Source organism: Stigmatopora argus, chromosome 21, assembly GCF_051989625.1.
Source record: "Stigmatopora argus isolate UIUO_Sarg chromosome 21, RoL_Sarg_1.0, whole genome shotgun sequence".
In the NCBI taxonomy this organism is placed as follows: domain Eukaryota; kingdom Metazoa; phylum Chordata; class Actinopteri; order Syngnathiformes; family Syngnathidae; genus Stigmatopora; species Stigmatopora argus.
This window is the reverse complement of record NC_135407.1, coordinates 4101798-4117772: the sequence shown is the minus strand read 5'-3', so window position 1 is coordinate 4117772 and position 15975 is coordinate 4101798. Positions and strand designations below refer to the sequence as shown.

The 15975-nt window shown below is 43.3% G+C and overlaps 1 protein-coding gene across 3 annotated transcripts in view; it reads right to left on the bottom strand.

Annotated features, from left to right (window-relative positions):
* LOC144067302 (teashirt homolog 1-like) overlaps positions 1 to 15975 on the bottom strand; it is a 64932-nt gene that overhangs the window by 7465 nt on the left and 41492 nt on the right. For 2 of the 3 annotated variants that reach the window (XM_077590916.1, XM_077590917.1), the window contains one exon: positions 14820 to 14896. In XM_077590916.1, coding sequence (XP_077447042.1) covers positions 14820 to 14859 — 40 coding nt within the window. In that variant the 5' untranslated portion in view covers positions 14860 to 14896. Of the gene's footprint in view, positions 1 to 14819; positions 14897 to 14995; positions 15812 to 15975 lie in introns of those variants that run through there. The other variant, XM_077590918.1, reaches the window with a different exon arrangement.

Below are 15975 nucleotides of genomic sequence, written 5' to 3'. Positions count from 1 at the left end.
TCTCAAAGTATCGGACTGGAAACTTAACACTTCTGACTTTGGTGCAAAAATATATGATTCTGTCCTCCCTAATATGATTCTGTCGAATGCTATGTACCGTATTTTCACGAATATAAGGCGCACCCTCAATGAATGACACATTTTAATTTTTTTCCATATATAAAGCACACTGGATTATAAGGCACTCTTGTCTATTTTGGAGAAAATTTAAGACTTTTAAGTGCGCCTTATAGTCATGAAAATACGGTATTTGTTTAATACCCTCTCTAGCACATCATTTTGCAACTGCCATTTCAACGCATCCCAAAGCGGAAATCAATAATACAATCAAGTTATTGATATCGCAAAATGAAACAAATTGGTCAAGGTGAATTTTTATTTTCTTAATGGACTTATTGTCTAACTGTTTTGATGGGCTTCCACGGCAAAAATCGACACCTTCCCGCACTGTCATGCGATTGTTTGTTCTGAGATTAAACAACAACCGTTAGCTCATCAACTCACAACCCCCACCTTCATGTGTACACACACAAACACACACACACTGGAGGGTTGTAACAACAAACATGCTCTTGTTCTGCACCGGAATCCAAACCATCTGTTTTTTTTAGGCAAAGTGCACATAAAGCATTACTAATGCTAATTAAAAGTGATGCCACAGTGAGGCATTGGCTCAGCTGACTCCATGTAGGTCAGACAACACTTTTGTGTTCAACAAACACACATATATAACCTCATTTATCACTCACGTGTGACAAAAATGCTGCAAAGCCGCACTTTCCTAGAGAAGGAACCACGTTAAAATGGAATAAAACCGTGTACTTTCAGCCAATCACAAAAGAGAGGTAAGAAAAGAGTTCATGAAAAGAGTCAATAATAGTTGGCTGCAATTCATGGCAAATGGATGCTATTATGCATACTCGTTTTTTTTTTTAAATCAATCAGTTTTACGGTTGAAGGTTAAGAATGCACCGTCCTGACGTCTCGGCAGCCCCCCACGACCCCCCTCACACACAGTCCGAGTTCACCTGCGCTGCCCCGGATCATCTTCTTGACTAAACAACATCTGCTCCCATCGCCTAGCAACAAGAAGCTTGACGGATGACCCCCAAAAGATGGATAATTACCATAAATCACTGACATCGGCGTGGACAATAGAGAGCGGAAAAAGCGTTGACAGATGAGTTTTTAAACTTTTTCCGCGGTGGGGAAAACTCCTCTGTGCCTCTCCAAGACAATAGAAACTGTGAAAAAAAAGCCAGCGTGTGTGTTCCTACATTCTCAACAAAGTCGTTCATATGGAACTTTTTGGCTCAAAGGAACCGAGCTGCCATAAAGGAAGCAAGATTGAAAGGAAAGGACCAAAAAAAATGAAGAAAAACAAAATAACACTAATACAGTTGGAGTATCAGGACCTATTCAAAGGAGGCGGCCATTGTGACAAAAATAAAGATGAGATGGCACGGGGCCAAAAGCTAACCAGTTGTATCTAGTCGAGTCGGCTTCAACAATAAGCCATCAATCAGCCTTTGTCAAGGACACTCGCTTTGGACAACACTGATGAGCAAAGCAGAAAAAAAACACACCTCAAAAGAGTACTTGTTAAATAACTCTACATTAAAAGCTCAAGACAAGCTCAAAATGACTTAATTTTGTCACAGAAAGGAAAATAATTGTTTCCTCTTCCAAAACAAGGATGGAAACACAATCATAAATCTATTTCTACATATTCAAAAACGTATCTAACTGAAAAATGAACCTATTGGCACACCATTTTTAAAAAAAACTGTTAACAGTGCAGCCAAGTATGTCAACAACAAATGACAAAAAATGAAAATTCGGTACTAAAATACTTTTCATACCACATTAGGGGCACGTAATGTTGGGTTCAACACATTAATCTTGCAATCGGTGTAAATGTGGTGAATTTAAAGCGCCAGGAAACTAAATCAATTCCTAAAGTAGGACACGTCCCTATTTGTTATTACGCACCTTGAAATAAGGACACTGAATAACTGCTAAAATACAAGTATGACACATGACTTTTTCTTCTCAGGGACATTAAAATGTGAAAATAAAAGGAAAAAAAAAAGACTATGAAAAGCCATAAAAGTGACTTCAGGGAAATTAATTAGAACCACAAAAAGCCTCCGGGTGGAAGTCTACTCAGGACGACCGAGACGTCCCCAAATATTTCAGCGCTTTCAACCGCATGTGTCACCGGGGAAATTCCGCCAATTGTGCACCGTGAAAGCCATTATCCTTTATGCTTCGCCAACTATTTTTTTTTCAACTCGGTGACAAAGTGCTACCGAAGGCCGGCGTTCCATTAAGCGAAGATTTCACCGCTGTTGTTTGAACATTTATCCAGTTAAGTTACCCCGGACAACACGATACTGATATAGCGAGGACAATTGTGCGATTGTCAAAATATTGGCGCATCTTAAGTGACGAATAAAAAGTCAGGGTAAGATACCAAAATATTTTGTGCATAAAAACTATTTTAAATGGTGTAGAAATCATGAAAAAAAATCATGTTGGGCGATAAATTGTTGTCAAACTCGAGGCCTGGGGGCCAGATAATGGCCGTCTCATTATTTGTTGTGGCCCATGGAAGCAAATGATGCGCATTGATTTTATACTTCTTCCTAAAATACGATTATCTGTACTAAAACATTGAGCTATTGTACAAGGATATTGTTACAAACAGTGTTGGCCTAGACAAATATTGTTCTAAAAATACTTTGTCTATGCTTTGTGCTTAGTTGGCAGCCATCTTGGGTGGGGCGACCGCCGATTGGAAACCAAATCTTGAAGAAATATTGTATCACATCAGTGCGTTGTTTCTTAGAATTACTCCAGATTGACGATGTTATTTTAGTAATGTATCAGAACAGGTGTAGGGGTTGCAAATTGAAATTTAAAGATTTATAAGCCTCTGATTTCACAAGTAGGTATCATTCAATTTTTTTGGAATGGTGTATTCAAAATAAATTGAGCTGATGGAGCATTCATAGCCCTTCAATGGCAATGATGTGGTCGACAACAAACATGAGTTTGACATAGCTAATTGTTGACAAAATAAACATTTGGAGTACTTCAAGATTGCAAGGCTTGAGGAGGAAATGATGTACCGGGGAGCCCATACCAGTAGTCATGTCCAGCTAATTTTGTCTGTATGCAACCAGACGTGTGTGCGTGTGACTGTTTATGTGTGTGTTGGCTCAAAGCAGCCTCCCAGCCGGAGCTGAGCAGGAAGAGAGGAAGCCATCCTTCAACAGAGCACAATATCTGACTGCAGACAGACAACTAACGGCTGTGGAAAACACCAGAGAGAAAAAAACCCTCCCCTGCCCAAGTGCCCTTTATCTCTTTCACTAATGCACAAATGGCGACATAACTCCACCTTCAGGAATGCTAAATGTACGAAAAGGGTGAATGCGATGAAGTAAATACAAGTACGTGTCATAAAACATGTGCAGAGGTGTTGAAAGAAGTTATGGAATGTCCATAAAAAACATCAAATAAGTTCAATATTAAAAGTTCGTCGCTTCAGGGGGGGCTGGAAGGCTAGGCCACGCCCCCTGCTAGGGCATGTGTGTGTTTTGGAAGGTCAGGTGTGTGCTCGGGGAGCGTGCATCACGCGGCGTGGGAGATAGACTGATGTGTGTCAGCGCGCATCTGCGGGCCCAGCGAATAAATTAGGCTTATGAAGACAAATGAACGGGCGCTTGAAAAAGGAGACGGCGGGGAGGCTGGGGGATGGGCGCGGGAGTGGGGGGGAAATCACAGAGGAGGACGTGATGAAGGAGGAAGAGAGGCGTATGGTGGGACTGTGGCGCCGTTGCATGCAAAGTGAAGAGAGGATTGGGGTTGGAGAGGACTAGGTGAACTCGCTGGCTGCCATTAAAAGGGCCAGTTATCCGATCCATTTGAACTGGGAGAGGCTGCCAACCCTCCCAGTCCAAATGCATGTCATACCTGTCAACCTCTGCCGATAACTGCCCTTATAAATGATTATGATTCCCCTTACAAACCCCCCAAAAAACCTTACAAACACCGTACGAGTCGTACGGTGTTTGTAAGGTTTTTGGGGGGTTTGTAAGGGGAATCATAATCATTTATAAGGGCAGTTATCGGCAGAGGTTGACAGGTATGGCATGTTGTCGCTATGAATGGCAGTGGGTAAGGTAACAACAGGAGTGTCCTATTTGGAATACAGGCTAGTTGGGGGTTGGAGACTCAATGGCATGATTTACTTGGTCAAGAAAAAATAAATAAATACAAGTGGGGCGACTTGTATAATGCAAAAATGAGTGGTCGTTACATGGGACCACCGGCATAAAAATTCCATTTCCTTATGTTTTTTTTAATGGTATACAGCACAATAAGGTTAGGATATCTGTTTTCAACTATGCGTATATTCATATGATCAATGCAAATGAAAACTTTTCCGGTCTTGGATCTCGTTCTTAAAACCGTCCAGCCCTACTGTACGCTAGTCTCATTTCCTGACAGTGAGAGTGACGTCAAATAATGATTGAAATGTGTTTGAAGTTCCTTCCAAGGTTTTTATTGTGGAGTTTCAGATTTCAGGGGGTGGGTGATGCAAGCTCCCCCCGCAATAAAGGCTGGGTAGGGTTCACTTGATTTTTTTTTTGTTTTTTTTAACTTCCTGAGCCATGTAGTTCATGGACTGTAGACAAGTATCCCATGACGCACTGGTCTGGTTGTGGGGCTTTGTCATGCAACCCCGTCTGAGACCCCCGCCATCCCCCCTCCCTCCCGCCTGGCGCCCCCACGTTTGATAAATGACACGTGTCATTCTGTCAGCCCCTGCCATCCGGGCCAGGAGGCCCCACTCTGATGTATGGCTGCTCCGGCTTGAAAGGAAATGGCGTGTTTTGGCAGCGGCCAGAAAAAACATGGCCTCGGTTTAGGGCTACGTGTCTTCTAGTGTGTATCGCCGTGTGTGTGCTTATTAGCGATGGCGTACGAGCATGTGCGTGCTCTGAAAGCTGTCAAGCGGACGGGCAGAGGGAGACAAATCATCGTCATGGCCGCCCCAGCTGTTCCCCAAATTTGGTGCGAGGAAGAGAGCGAGGAGGAGGTGATGGTGGTGGTGGAGAGAAAGAGAGAGAGAAAGCGAGAGAAAAAAAAAAAAAAATCAGGCCCTTTGAGTTCTAAACGGCTGATGCTTCCCAGAAACGGCTTGGACAAGTGGAGTTAACAAACACACACACACACGCACACAGACACACACAAGCTTGGGATGGGAAGTTTGCCAATCCCAGAAGGAAGTGTTTTCTACACACCAACATGCATTAAACAAACACGAACAGGCGAGTACTATCCCAGTAACTAACTTTTCTTGGTTCTGAAAAGTGGTTCTACAATTTGCGGTGCCAACCCTCCCAGTTCAAAAGGATTGGACATCTATCGTGGTAGTCAACGAGTATAATTATTCATTGTCATTCCATTTTAAAAAAGGTGAGGTTCATATGGAAGCCATAATAACAAACACGCCAAAAGCAATGACACTTCTGAAACGTTTTATGATCTATCAGAACGTAAATCTGACATTCGTGCAGTTTCCTTATCAAGAAAAGCTCTTTTATGGCAGCCATTTTTCTTCTTTTGCAAAACAAATGACATTTTCCCAGTCAAGCAAAACATTTGTTCATGATTATGGCAAACCTTCCATGAACAGTGTGCTTTTGGATCAAATATTGTTGGGTTTTTCAGGGTCCACTTCTCAAACTTGTCATGAATCACAACAAACCCAACGTCAGGGATTATCTTGACAACGTTGATTTCCGAGCATAAAACTTTCAGACGTTCAAAAAAATATTGCTGCTGCAATAATAAAGTGGCAGCTGATCAAATTTGTCAAGCTCTAGCACAGATATTTTTGCCTCTCCGCCTGTTTAGCTGAAACTTTTCGACCAAAGCAAAACGTCGGATGTTGGCACTACCATTGCTACGCCATTTCAGCTACCAGAAATGTTTCCAAAAGCGCCCCCCCCAAGTCCCTTCCTGACTGGAAAACGCCATGTAAAGCGTTGGCGTCCCCGTCCCCTCCAGTTGAAACCGAATCAGCATTGGCTGAGGAGAGCCCCACCTGGAAGTGGTGAACTCTGAGTGACCCCGTTGGGTCGGGCTGAGCGAGCTCCCTCCTACTAAACTCCTCTCCTAGCGTCCCCTCTCCCACGGAGGGAAGAAAGAGGAGGGGAGACTGTCGGGGGGGAGGAGGAGGCGAAAAAAACAGCGTCATTAGCCTGTGAGTGATGAGTGGCAGCCATGGGTGACATCCTCCCCTCTCTTTCTCTGCTCCGACATCCAAATGCTTTCACTCCCCCTCCCTCCTTCCACGGCTGCCCCCCGAGCCACCCTCGCCATTTGCCTCCGTACTTTCTGGCCGTTGGCTTTATTTCGCCGATCACTCCAGTCATTTTTCTTTCACTTCTTTCTGTCGCTTAGCCTCCTCTTTTTCCACTGACGCCGCCCCCCCCCCCCCTTATTCTTTCTTGTCTGCTGTCACTCTTCTGCCCCGTTTCTTTCTTCTCTCGCCCTGCTGTTGCTTTTCTCAGACCCTCTGAGCCACGTCTGTACTGTATGTGAAAGATCCAGATCACATTTCCATACACTCAAGATTAAGGAATAGATTCCTTGTTTTCAACAGCGTCTTTAAAAAAAAGTTTTACCAGACTACAGAGCACAAATAACACAATGGCGGCCACCGACGGCCCCGAAACATGGGCCTTCGTGCCCGTTTAAAATGAATTTGCGGTATCGTTGCTATGGTGTTTGTAATATTTCCAACAATTTCTCCCAAGATCCCATCACTTCAAAAGCTCGGGATAATTGCATGCGTGGAATTCCAGCAAAGACGTGGCGGAAATGATGCCGTTAATCAGCAACTCGCCAATTCCTGGTAATTATTGAGTCATTTCAAAGTGACTCCTTTGATTCGATGTTCTAAGACGTCATTACATCAAATTAGCAGACGCATTGATATGCTAATTACCTTTTGTAATTTTACTACCAGACGACTCGCTTCCTTACTAGTGATTTTTTTTTCATCGTAGAAATGCTACATGATCCAACGATATGATATAAATTGGATACCAAGGTAAAGAGGCGTCCTGCTGTTTGTGCAGTCAGACGACTTAGCCATACAGAGCCGGGCTTAGGACCCCCCGTATCTGCTCTGTAGCAAGTCTGAGACAAAGATTTCAACTTTTTAAAGGGGGTGGGGGGGGGGCAGGCATGTAGTGGCAGCTCTTCATCAAACAGACAAGGGATCTTAAGGGTGGAGAAAATCTCAATGCGGTAAAGCAGGAGACTACAAAGTGGTGACTTTGGTGTAACCTCGGGCAAACGGCGATCAATGGTTTCCCTTTTACGTGAACGCCGCGAGCAGAAATATGCTTTGATTCTCTCAACGAGCGACATGTTTTATGGCCTGGCAAAAAGGGAAATAGCCTTTCGGAAAATATGTGACAGTCATGAGTTTTTGACTTCAAAGGACTGTCGTCTGCTTGTGACGTTCACACTTGTTGAGATTGAGGGCTGAAACTTGAAAATAGACTGCCATTACAAATCTAAACACATTCATTGACGATACTGTGGTTTTTGCTCAGAATTATAATCACTGGAGAGACTTGGATCGTCAGGAACGAAAAGCCCAGAGTTTGGTGGAGGTAGTGCATCACTAATTTGTCCATACTGTAGCAGTACAACAACTTACAAGTTTCTCATGATACTACACTATAATGGTGGTCTTTTTTAAAAAATTTGTCTGTGCTGCAAGCCACCAGAAAAACAGAAAAACACTCCCAAAATTTGAGGTCATGTTATAACTCACTAGGCAACACCACAAACACGGCAAACAAGACAATTGCAAATCCTAAAATTCTTAATATCTTTTTATAATCACATATTAGAAAGTTTATATGCAACACATTTTTGTTTAACTACTACAAAAAATTGTCCGTTTTTTTTGGGGCGCTGAAACGACATATAAACTAACTTAAATGGGGAAAAATTGGCGAGAAGTATATATTGGCTCTGCCAATGTTGCTTGGCATTATGGACATCTGCGTATTTGTCTTTTTTTTTTTAACAAAACACTGCAGCGAGACAAGTGAGCATGCTGTCAAAATAATGACTTGTATAAGCAGCTGAGAGAGACAGCAACAGAGCCTGATGGGAAGCGAATGGGCGTCCCGGGCCAGTCGCCTTCCAGGAGTAGGAGGCGGCTCGCTTCATCCCCACGATCTCATTCTTTCAGTCACTGCCGCTAAAGCTCTTGACCGAAGTGTTGGGGCGTAAATCAGAATGGTAAATTGAGGGTTTCACTCCAGAGGCAAATTAGTATTTTCTGCTTTTCCTTAAAGGCGAACGCATCCCATTGACATGTTGGATCTCATTAGATCATCGCAGACTCACAAAAGTGTTGAACACAACTTGTGGAGTTTCCATCAAAAGTCACTCTTTATCCTTCTGCCTGCATACATTTAAAAAGTAAGAAACCATAAGCTGCTGGAGGAGGACAATTTAAATGTGTACCTTCAAAAAAACAAGCTAAATCTCAGATGTTACACAAAACTACGTGTCTTCAAAATACCTGCCTTCTTGCTTAAAAAAAATAATAAAAATAAAGGGCGTTCCGTATGGGTTAATAACCTCTGAAAAACGGTAACAAGTTGGCTATCGATTAGTGCTGTCAATCCGCTGCCCCGCGGAAACCGGGTGAGAACTATGCTGACAAGGGTAAGGTGTTAAAAGGCAGCTTGCCCAGGAAGACTGAGTAGAAAAAATAAAAAACAAATTCAAGAAGACATCAGTTGCCTCCGCGGAAGTACTTCGTAATTGACACCTGTCACAGCCAACGTAGCAGTCACAGCTGCAAGTACCGTTCGACTGTCACTTTCGATAGCTTTCCTTCACATGGGACGACCATGACACGTTCATCTAGCCGTCTGGTGTCTCCTGCCTGGCCAGTCCAGATGTAAATAAACCATACAACCACTTGTAACTCTATTATGCAGAATTATATATATTTTTTTCATTGATAAAATGTTTCCTACTGTAACCATCTCCAAAATACCTCAACTCGAATCACCAAAAACCACTAGTCAGAACTACGCTAACAATCGATTTAAGTTTAAGTTAAATTAATTGGTAATGAGGATCATTTTATTCCAGAAATAGCTCGGAGTAACTAAAACAAACATGAGAGTCCAGTATAGCAATGTGACATACTTAGCTCAATCAGTAGCCTTTTAACAATAGTGAGAAATAAGACTATTGAAGTGGCACTATATTGAGAAAACTCCCAAAATGGCCACCATCTTTATTTCCCAAAAAAATCCATAATAAAACTAAGAGAAAACAATTTAAGCGGCAATAAACCAAGTGTGAGCACAAATCGCGCAAGGACACACGTCGTGATGCAAACACAACGACGGAAGTGGACAACAATCGTAAAAAAAACGCCAGTGGTGTAAAACTGCTGCAAGCAAAGTAAGCGTCATGACAAACCTATAAAGTCCTCCGTAAATCATGACTCATCTCTTTTGTCCCTATTTTCCTTCCTTTGTGTTCCACACACTGGAACCTGTAGGACTAAAAATGGGAAAGGAGATCACGTGGCTGTGACTCATTACAGTTGTCTTTTTCATGTTTTTAAAGTGGAAATTGAAATCAGAAATTGGGCTTGATGAGTAACAAAAGCCTAACGTCAAAGTTTTAATCCTGCTTTAAAAAAAAAGTGACAAAATGACCTGATTCCCTTGTCAAGGATTCTTTTGCGGTACTCGAGTGGAAAGCCAGGCTTTCCTGTTTCCCCCTCAACCTCATTAAAGTCAGGGATAAATTTACCTCGCGGCGGCGGGGCTGAATGCCTTTACGTCGTCGCCTGGGTGTCCCGCCAAATTTCAGCTATATTTTCATTTTTTTGCTCTTCATGCCCCACTGTAACCACCGCCAAGAAACAACACGCCAGATGTAAGAAAAATAAGAGCGGCCCTCATGAACAGGTAGCAAAGTGTAAATACAGCACATCACTTCAACGCAGAGTTTTCACTAAAAAAGTACAGCTTTATCCGTTTCTGTGACTTCCTCAGATTGATTTTCCTCAAACATTTCCTCCTGCAGCATTCCAGCAAGCGCTGACAAATGTCATTAAATGCTTTATCGGATGGCATCCAATAGGAGTGTCGGTGAGGTGTTGATAACGTGAGGCTGGCAGGCTTTTTTGGCGGACAGCTGCCATGTGCTACAAGGCCACACGAGCTAACAACAACAACAACCTTTAACTCATTCACTGCCATTAACAGCGCGAAACGTCCAATAAATTTGGACTCGCAAGGGCGAACGAACATTTCTTCTTTCCGTTGCCTTTGGTTGGGCGCAATCGTGATCGACAACTAATCAGTTGAAATTCTTCGGAAGACAAATAGGACCTGAATCTACAAACACTGGGAGGACTAAATGATCCAAAATTGGAAAATTAACAAAAAATCATCACGTCTGTTGCTACTTAATCTGCAGCCCCAGATCAAGACTACAGCCAATAAAACCATTGCTTTCAAGACAACGATGACACAAACCCAACCTCATTGATACAAACAATGGTGAAATGTCAGATAATTAATCTAACACGTGTCATTTATCATGCCGTATCCGTTTAGGCAGCACGCTAGTTGGGCCTGAATTAACGGTGCCATCTGTGCTATACAAAATGGCGAAACACGGATATGCCAATTTGTCATGACCAATCGCAGCTGATTAAGCCAGAAAGCAGTTGAAATGACTCGAAGAAACATGCTATATATTCAAACTGGGTTACATTTGAAATGACTAGCGCTTCACTCGGGACCGACAAGCCACTCCCTACGATCTGTTGCCATCCAAGAGTGCACCGGGACCGTCGTTCGTCCCCCCCCGTGACTGCAACACAATCTGTGTCATTGTGTAATTACTCTGCCACGTTGAGTGATTAGTAGACATGTTCATTACAAAGAGTGGAGCACTTTGATTTAAGATATTGTGGCTGGGAAAAGCTAGACTCGTGATGCCTTTTTTGACTTTGGGAGAGAAAAAAAATGGAACAGTGGATACATATAACTCATTCGCTGCCATTTTTACGACAAAACCCATCACTCAAACATGATCATTTGACGCAATTAAAACATGCCTTCCCAAAAATGACGACTAATGACTGCAGCAAATCAGTAAAAGGTATTCTACTTAAATGGCAGCACTCTAAACCTCACCAGCAAAACTAACAGATGCCCTAACGTGGTTCCAGATGAGGGAACACTGATGTATTTGTCAGTGGCCATATAAAGGAGATAGGCCCATGTGCCATTAAAGGGTGTAAAAGCATCCCTGTGACTGATGAAACAGAGACGATTGCAAGCGGCATGCGTACACACAAACACAAGGAGCCATTGAAACGTTCGCTCTTTTCCGAGCTGAGGCGTCTTTTTCTTTTACTCCTCAGGGGACAAATCTGGGGATATTGGGCTCGGGATGTAAACAAGCTCCCGTGAGGGACGGTTGCGTTGGAAGCTTAGAGGCGCCGGATGTGTGTCGGTCAAGTCGGCAGACGGCAAAAGCTTTTGTGAAATCACTGAGTGTGCAATCCAAGAAGCAATTTGGTATGGGTCAAGGATCTGCATCTGGATTTGGGGGAAATCAAATAGTTGTAAAAGCTACTGCAGCATAAGGATGATATTCACATTATGCTGGTCTCTCATTATAGTTGAACTCAAGTAAGACAATTTTGGAGCAAAACAGTCTTGATTATGGACTAAAATGTATGTAAATTCAGCTTCATTTTAGCTTAAAATATTTTATCTGATGGATTTTTTGGGCCACTTTTTAACAAAAGTTGATGGACTATGCATCCTTTTACGGCAGCCTTCCATTGCCCTTTAACTGCCGATTGGCTGGACACAATCCCATGGCTGTCATGTCTTTCCAGAATCAAGTTCCTCACTCTCTGTCTCGAGATCTATTCACAACAGAACTGATCTGATCCATGTCAAAGCTGCTTTGTCAACACCGCTTCTGATCGCAAGTACGTGATGGTGACATCATCAATGCATGCGTTCAATCGAAGAAATCCGGTGTGACACATCAAAAGCTAGACAAAAGTTGCGGGCAAACAAATCTAGTGAAAACATACGCTCGCTCGTCGGCGGAGGCAACCACGACGGTCAAAGGCTTCCACTTGCCACCGAGACGCCCTTCCTTCTTTTGCGGCGTGCTCTTCAAACGGCAGCAAATCCATCAGCGAAGCCCGCCGTCAATTAGACATTACAACCACGACCAGTTCAAAGTGTCGGCGTCCGCAACCTTGATTAAGTCTGCTTAACCTCACATTTCCTCGCCGACGCCTGCTTAGCATTCCGTTTGCACGGCTTTGGTCATCGCGGCGTGGACTTCAAACGGCTTCTGCCGCCATTTGCTTGTCAATCACAGAGGGGCGAACCTCTCACTGGCAACTTACGAAGGACTGAAAAGTCCCGGCAAGGAACTTCGGAGTGACTTTGAAAGGATGAAATGACTCAAACAACTCAACATTATTTCAACACTATCTATGCATATATAACAATAGTGCGCCTATACAATATTCAGCGACCAGCTATGATACGTCTATGAGATTCATGATCTAAGATCAGTGTGAATTAGCGTGCGTCAATGTAATGAGCTCCATAATAATTTTGCAACAAAGTTGACAAAAAAAATCCAAATACGTACTTGGTGTTTCACTATTATTATTTTTTCTTATCACATGAATGCCATTTTTTCAAAGCCGCTGATTTCAAATCTAGCATCATGGGATCAGCTTTTGAAATTCTTATATTCCATACACATTTTTCAGATATTCTTACCCAATATGGATTTAACGTTTCAGTTTCAGTCCTTTGCATAGTTATATTCAATTTCCTGAATCCATGTCAAGGTTAGCTCGTCATAAATGACTAATTTACACAAAATGGGGCACTTGGATAGCAGTGCGGTACAGCACATGTCATACAGTCCCTCTTATGCCGCAGTAGTGTAAAACATGACATTCTTTAGCTACATACTGTTACTTTTGAGTTTTTAAAAGTACCTAATAAATCAAATTATTAAAAATAAAGCTGACAGAAAAAACCTCAAGTCCGTTTTCGATTCAACAGCCGTAAATTAAAATGCGTTGTATTAGGTGTTTGCACCAACGCAACAATTTTTTGTCGAGGACTATTTCCAGTCACTTTCATCAGCATCTACATTAAAATCAAATTGAAACTCAGTAAAAAAACGTAACTTAATAAAGAACTTGATAAAAAATATGGAGAATCTTAATAAGGAAACATCATGTTAGATGCTTTAGTCTCTTAGAAATATGTACAAAAACTGTCAAGGGTTTTATACGTCACAACGTACGAGGGTGCTGACGTCACGTAATAATCTGGATGATGTTGTGTGATAGTGCAAGCAGTTGGGACAAAAATCGTATATTTTTCCTGTTCTCTCGAACAACAGATTCACTCGTCGGAACTTCTGTTCGAACTAATGCCGGAATTTGATCTCATCTTAAGAGTCAAAAAGCTAAATCAGACACACGGACACCCAAATGCAATTCCGTATATATCACAATTTAACCACTAAGATTTTAGCATAACATTCAGATCAACTAAAATGGAACCCCGGGAAAAATCATTCCGCTTGTTATCGGAAATACTTTGTGGACTCGGGGTAATATTTGAGCAATCTTTTCGACTAAAATCGTTGTAAACAATCTTCTTTGAAAGGTATTTAGTGGTCAATTCGTGCAGGGCGCCTCTTCATAAATTGACAAATCGGGTCGCGACTCCTGCTCGTCCGACACCTCCCGAACACAAAGGTCAGGTCACCGTTAAGAGGCTGCTTTTCCGGCTTTTTCTTCCCCTGTGATCTTGATACGCCCCAGCACCCTCCTCCTCCTCTTCTTCTTACACCCCACAAACCCCAAGCAACCCCCCATCCTCCTTTTTGGGGGGGCAGGGGGATTAATAACATTGCATTGATCCCGTTTGAAAACTTTTCGTTCAATTTGTCAGGTTGGTTCGAACCCCCCCACAACAAAAAAAGACCCTTTGAGTCCAGCTGCTAGGCGCATGCGTGGCCAACAATTTGCTTGATGTTTATTACCAATGAATAGATGAAAGGAGTGGCGTGACGGGCGATCAATCAAGCATCAAATCGAGGCTGGCAATGCCAGAGAGAGCTGAAAATAAGTCACTTTTTTGCTCTTTTTCGCTGTGCTTTTTTATCCTCATACTTCAAAGGATTTGACAGGTTAAAATTAAATAAGATGGAGGAACTTGCAGGGGTAAAGCAACTTTAAAAACACAATGAAACCTATTGGTAATATTAGGAAACGCACTATAAACACATTTTTAGGGGGTAATTACGAGTTGCAAATAGGTTTCTCGGTCATCAAGGTCATGGTTATCTCCGGATGGTGAAGATAATTTAATATAAAATGTTTCTTCCGTTATAAGAGTCTAGATGTTTAGATTCAACTTTTCCACAATAGGTTTTACGGCAATAGAATTATAAGTATAAGCCACCTAATTATTTTAACATAGTAATTTTTTACAAAAAATCAAATGATGTAAATCTTACAAAGTATTCAAGTCTTCAAAAACACATACAAATGCTGCTATACGTGGGGATTCGACTTTGAATTAATCAAACATGTGTGTGCTCAATTCACGTCAATGAAAGTGCGCGTGGCGAATGTGAGGGTATTTGTTTATAGTACCGGGACATACCTGATGAGCGTCGCGGGGCTTGCTGCTTCCTCCTCGGCATGCTGCGGCTGCAGGACTTTTCATGCAGAGACCCCGAACTGCTTAACCAAAAAGACAAAAAAGATTTAAAAAAGCGGTCCTGGCGTAGATCCTTCCTTTGCGTTACTTAGACACTTAAAAGGTTAAAAAAAACGGACGTTTTAACTCATTACTCGTGGTGCGTATTTCCGCAAAAAAAACGGAGAGAGGTCCACGAAGTTGCCGGAGGTTCCGTGTGGATGTAGCGGACCTGGAGGTGGGCTCGGGGAAAGGGAAGCGAGAAGCCCCCCCAACCCACCACCTCCGATCCGAGTCCCTCTTTTCCACGGGACTATTTCCCTACCTTGGCGGCCCTAAAAGTACGGCGGAGCAGTTCGAAACTGTCGTGGGGGGGGGCGAGGTAGGGAGGGGGGGAGAGGGGGCTTTTCGTCGCTTTAGGTTTTCCGTGGGAGCTTCCGTGACACTCGGTGGGAGCGACGGGGAAAAAGCGGAGAGTGACACGTTTAGAGTCGGCGCTCGCTCGGCGTGTCAGTCATTGGGCGTGCGCGAGCCCGTCAGAGAGTCCCGGGTGCGCGCGCACTCCTCGTCAATATGATGGTCGGTCGGCGGATTTTCAAAATAAACAAAGACGAAGGAAGAAGAAAGGCGATGCGATGCGATGCGAGGCGAGGCGCGGGCTCCTCCGCGGCGGTGGCGGTGGCGGCGGCGGCGAATGCGATGGGGAGGAAGGGAGGATGATGGCTCGGCTCGGCGCGGCTGGGCTCGGCGCGTCGCGGCTCGGCTCGCACTGATGGACGGACACACGCAAAGCAGCCGGGGCCGGCCTCTCCGCTGCTTTTTTACTCCACCCCTTCAAGACGCGTCACCCTGACAAGCCGGAGCCCACCTGTCCGTCAATCCGCCGACGAGTGTTTACCAGTCGGCGTCACGTTGACAGCGACACCCACCCACCCAGCCATTCAAACACACACACACGCACAGACGCACATACACCCGAGTCACTACTACTGTGAAGATTTCGACAACCCCAGCCAATAGGGCCAAAGTCTCCAAGGGCCATAGTATTCCATGATCCAATTCAGAATATGTATTTTGAAACAAACAGGGTCATTATTGAATTAAAGGGCATTTTCCTTCA